Genomic DNA, 3919 nt, shown 5'->3' on the forward strand with positions numbered 1-3919 from the left:
ACAGTTTTATATATATATATATATATATATGACTAAATAAAATATTTAAAACATTTAAATAAAATTATTATAATCTAAATCGAATAAGCATTTAATCAATCAAAAATTATCGATGTCTTATTATATTAACAGGAATTTAGAATGCTGACTCGACATTTCTTCAACTAATTATTTCTCACTGTGCATTGAAATATATAAATATATTTAAGAAAACAAATTTGTCATTGTTACCAATGTTTGGTTTATCCAATAAAAATTCCTGTTTAGTTTTTGCGTCATGTAGGATAAAAATAAAAAGACTTACTTCTAACTTATGCTGAGATTTATGCGGACATTTATTTTATATTCAATAATATGTAATAATTTCATATTCAGTATTATACATTTATATATTGATATTATCATTATCCATCTTGCATTTTTTTTGTAATCCAATCAATGAAATGAGATACTTTAACGAATACGGATGGCATGTTTGGACTACCACAAGGCATCATACCCCAAGATACAACTCCACAAAGCTCCCATTTTTGTTCCTTAAAGGAGGCTAGTGGACCACCGGAATCACCCTAAAAGTATGTTAAAAACGACATAAAATTGCTACTTAACAATGCTGCTATCATTCATTGAATTTGCTGAATATTTTGTACATACGCTGCATGCGGAGTTTGGTTTGCGCGATAATGGCCCAGTGCAGATATTGGTTTCATCAACAGGAGAAGGAGATCCCATCACATCAGTGAACGTTGCGTCGCAAGATTTGCGGTCGATGAGATGCATCATAACATGTTGAAGGTTAGATGGCATTATTGGATAACTAGTAGTCGAGGTAGAGCCCCATCCACAAAGCCATACGTCTCCAGTTGGTTCATTATTTGATTTTGGCAATGCAATAGGTTGTACATACTCATTGAACTTCAATGGAGTAGCCAACTTCATCAGAGCAATGTCATTCCCGCTAACATTACTGAAAGTTAGATAATACATATCGCATGTATATATAAAAATATTCTTATTAATTATATTCTTATTAATTATACAGTTTAAAAAAAATATGCGTTAAAGCTAACGTGTTAATACTAAAATAAATTATAGTACACTAAAAGAAAAGATTGACTGCTGTAACAGATTAGATGATAAAATATGGCATAGCATTTTTAATTAGCCAAATTTTTGCAGCAGTAGCAACAGTTAATTTTTGGTCGCGTTAGTCTGTAATCTGTAATGTCAATATAAGATTTTGACAGACTAACGCAACCAAAAATTGACTGCTGCAATAAATTAAAAATGCTATATCATATTTAGCCAATTTTTTCTTTCAGTATATTACTGAAGGAATAGTAATAACCTATAGAATTAATAGAATATATTATAACAAATCTCAAAATATAATTTGTGCGTCATTTATTTAAGATATAGTTTTCTGATATCATATTTTTAATAATAATCAAATATAATTTTCTAATATCTTATATATCAATGCTAATCACGATATTAATACTAATATATGAGATTACATTAGTAATAGTAGTTTCGATTATTGTACAAATAATTTATTTTACAAATAAAATGTTGATTATTATTGATTATTATTGCAAGAGCTTTTATGTTCTAGATTATTTCTACACTGAAAAAAAATATAGTCAATTTTAATAAATATTTAGTTGAATATTGCCAACTAAATATTTATTAAATATAAAGATATATTTATTTGATACAAGAAATATTAATTTGATTTAACAATCTTTTTTTTTATTGAACAAATACTGCCAACTAAACATTTACTTACAGTAAATGTTTAGTTGGCAATATTGAACTAAATATTTATTAAAATTAACTATATGTTTTTCTCAGTATACAATTATATACAATTATAAATTAATTATAAATACAACATTGATTACATATTAAACAAATATTATTCAAAAACAAATTAATTTAATTGTTTGTATTTACTGCTTTTAACATTTCACTTACCCTTTATATTTTTCATGTATGTACATTTTCGACACTTTTACTACCTGTTCGGTAGGCTCCGTATTTTTAAGATTGTATTTTCCAGCCTTGGCGATAACAGTTTTTCCGGAAGCTGCAGCAGCACAATGTGCTGCTGTTAAAATCCATTCTTTATTCAGGATGGATGCGCCACAGAAATGTTGGGGAGGAAGCAAAAAGAAGCTGCTCATTTGAAGGGAAATAATCCATTTGTACATTCCTTTTGGCGCATCGTCACCTCCAACTACACGAGTCTGAAACGAAGATAAATGCGGCCTGACAGGTGGCATCTGTCTGTCGATTTGGGGCCGCACTGCAATTTAAATTAATAATGTTTAAGAAAACACGTTTACAGAAGAAGTTGATCATAGTATATCAAAACTCTATAGCTCTTTATAAAATAATATTTTATAAGAGAATTTGTAATTAGGAACTAAACTTTACTTTGTAATTCGTACCCAGTTAGAAATAATGACATCGATTCGATGTCGATTCCCTAATTGTCATTGGGTACAACAATACAATAATTTAGTTATTTATTTAAAACTTTTTAATTAAGAAATTTTTTATAATGTATTAGTGACTATTTTTTAAGCAAAATTGAATACAAATTATATCTACCCGGGAATAAATGTTTTATATATAATTATATAAAATTACTCGTATATATAAAATTATATATAAAATTATATATAATTATAGGTATATACAACATTTTTTCCTGTATCTTATATGAATCGAAAAAATTGACTTACCAGCGACCGCCATAGCTAGGAAAGCCAAAAACACGATAGCTTTGGAATACATTTTGCTGTTTAATGACAATCCCATAAACAGACCGCATTTTATACTTTTCTTATCGGATGCATCTGTACGCTGACAAGCCATTATTATCTACGACAATTAATCATGATATTTTACAATACGGAAAATTGTATTCCAGATGATACTTCTTTGTAATTTGAAGTATATTAATTGATATAAATATTGAACTATACGGTATAACTTAGATGATTTATACAAAACAATGTTATGGTCGTATATATTATATACTTCAGTGACAATACTCCGCAGTAGTTGCTTCTATAAAATTAAATACTGTTATAAAACGCAGAAGTGCACAAATTTACTATTTTTATAAAGAAAAATGTATTATTTATCTATATTTAACATTAAAAATTTAATTTATTCAGGCATTTAACTTAATTAATTTTTGTGATAGAAATAATGTCTATTAATAAGAATAAAGATATCCAAATAAAATATATAATGTTATGGAATTTATATAAAGATTAATAAAAAGAGTAATTTAATTATTCTAATATTTAACTTCGAAGTAAAATAAATTTAAAAAAAAAGCCACAAAACTAAACTAAATTACATAGAAGATTAGAATATAACAATAATAAACAACATTATTACAGAAGTCAGTCTTTTTCTTATTTGATATTTGTTTTAATATTGTTTAACCATAATATTCCAAATTAATACTAATTAAATATGAAATTTACTTAAGTTATAAAGTTGAAACATTCTTTAATTAGTCAAGTTGCAAATTCTATTATGCTGATTCGTACAATAGATAAACAATAAATAAACAGAAAAATGTTACTTTTATATTAGACATCAGAATCATCATAAAAATGTATTAAAAACTCGACATATTAAATTGCTATATTGATGACGAAACTACTATCATTTATTGTATATTTGACAATAATTACGCTGCATGCGAAGATTTTATCATCCAACAGCTCAGTACAGATATTGATTTCATGAACTGGAGAAAGAGAAGATTCTGTCAAACTTTGTCGCAAATTGCATGATTGATGTACTATGTTTGAACTAGCTGAATTAGTTTTCTGACAAAAAAGATAAGCATATACAAATATTAAAATGTAAATATATATACATATATATACAT

The 3919-nt window shown here is 26.4% G+C and overlaps 2 protein-coding genes across 2 annotated transcripts in view; both read right to left on the reverse strand.

Moving 5' to 3' along the window:
- The window catches only part of LOC108689024 (lectizyme-like), a 2894-nt gene extending 2615 nt beyond the window's left edge, over positions 1 to 279 (reverse strand). Inside the window, 1 exon segment of the mRNA XM_018195615.1 lies at positions 232 to 279. Within this exon segment, the coding sequence (XP_018051104.1) occupies positions 232 to 279 (48 nt within the window).
- A 118-nt stretch (positions 280 to 397) lies between these two features.
- The window catches only part of LOC108689025 (transmembrane protease serine 9-like), a 17509-nt gene continuing 13987 nt past the window's right edge, over positions 398 to 3919 (reverse strand). Inside the window, exons 12-15 of the mRNA XM_018195616.1 lie at positions 2751 to 2889; positions 1978 to 2308; positions 655 to 967; positions 398 to 569 (exon numbers count right to left, since the gene is read on the reverse strand). Of these exons, the coding sequence (XP_018051105.1) occupies positions 405 to 569; positions 655 to 967; positions 1978 to 2308; positions 2751 to 2889 (948 nt within the window). The 3' untranslated portion in view covers positions 398 to 404. The remainder of the gene's footprint in view (positions 570 to 654; positions 968 to 1977; positions 2309 to 2750; positions 2890 to 3919) is intronic.

Source organism: Atta colombica, unplaced genomic scaffold, assembly GCF_001594045.1.
Source record: "Atta colombica isolate Treedump-2 unplaced genomic scaffold, Acol1.0 scaffold254, whole genome shotgun sequence".
In the NCBI taxonomy this organism is placed as follows: domain Eukaryota; kingdom Metazoa; phylum Arthropoda; class Insecta; order Hymenoptera; family Formicidae; genus Atta; species Atta colombica.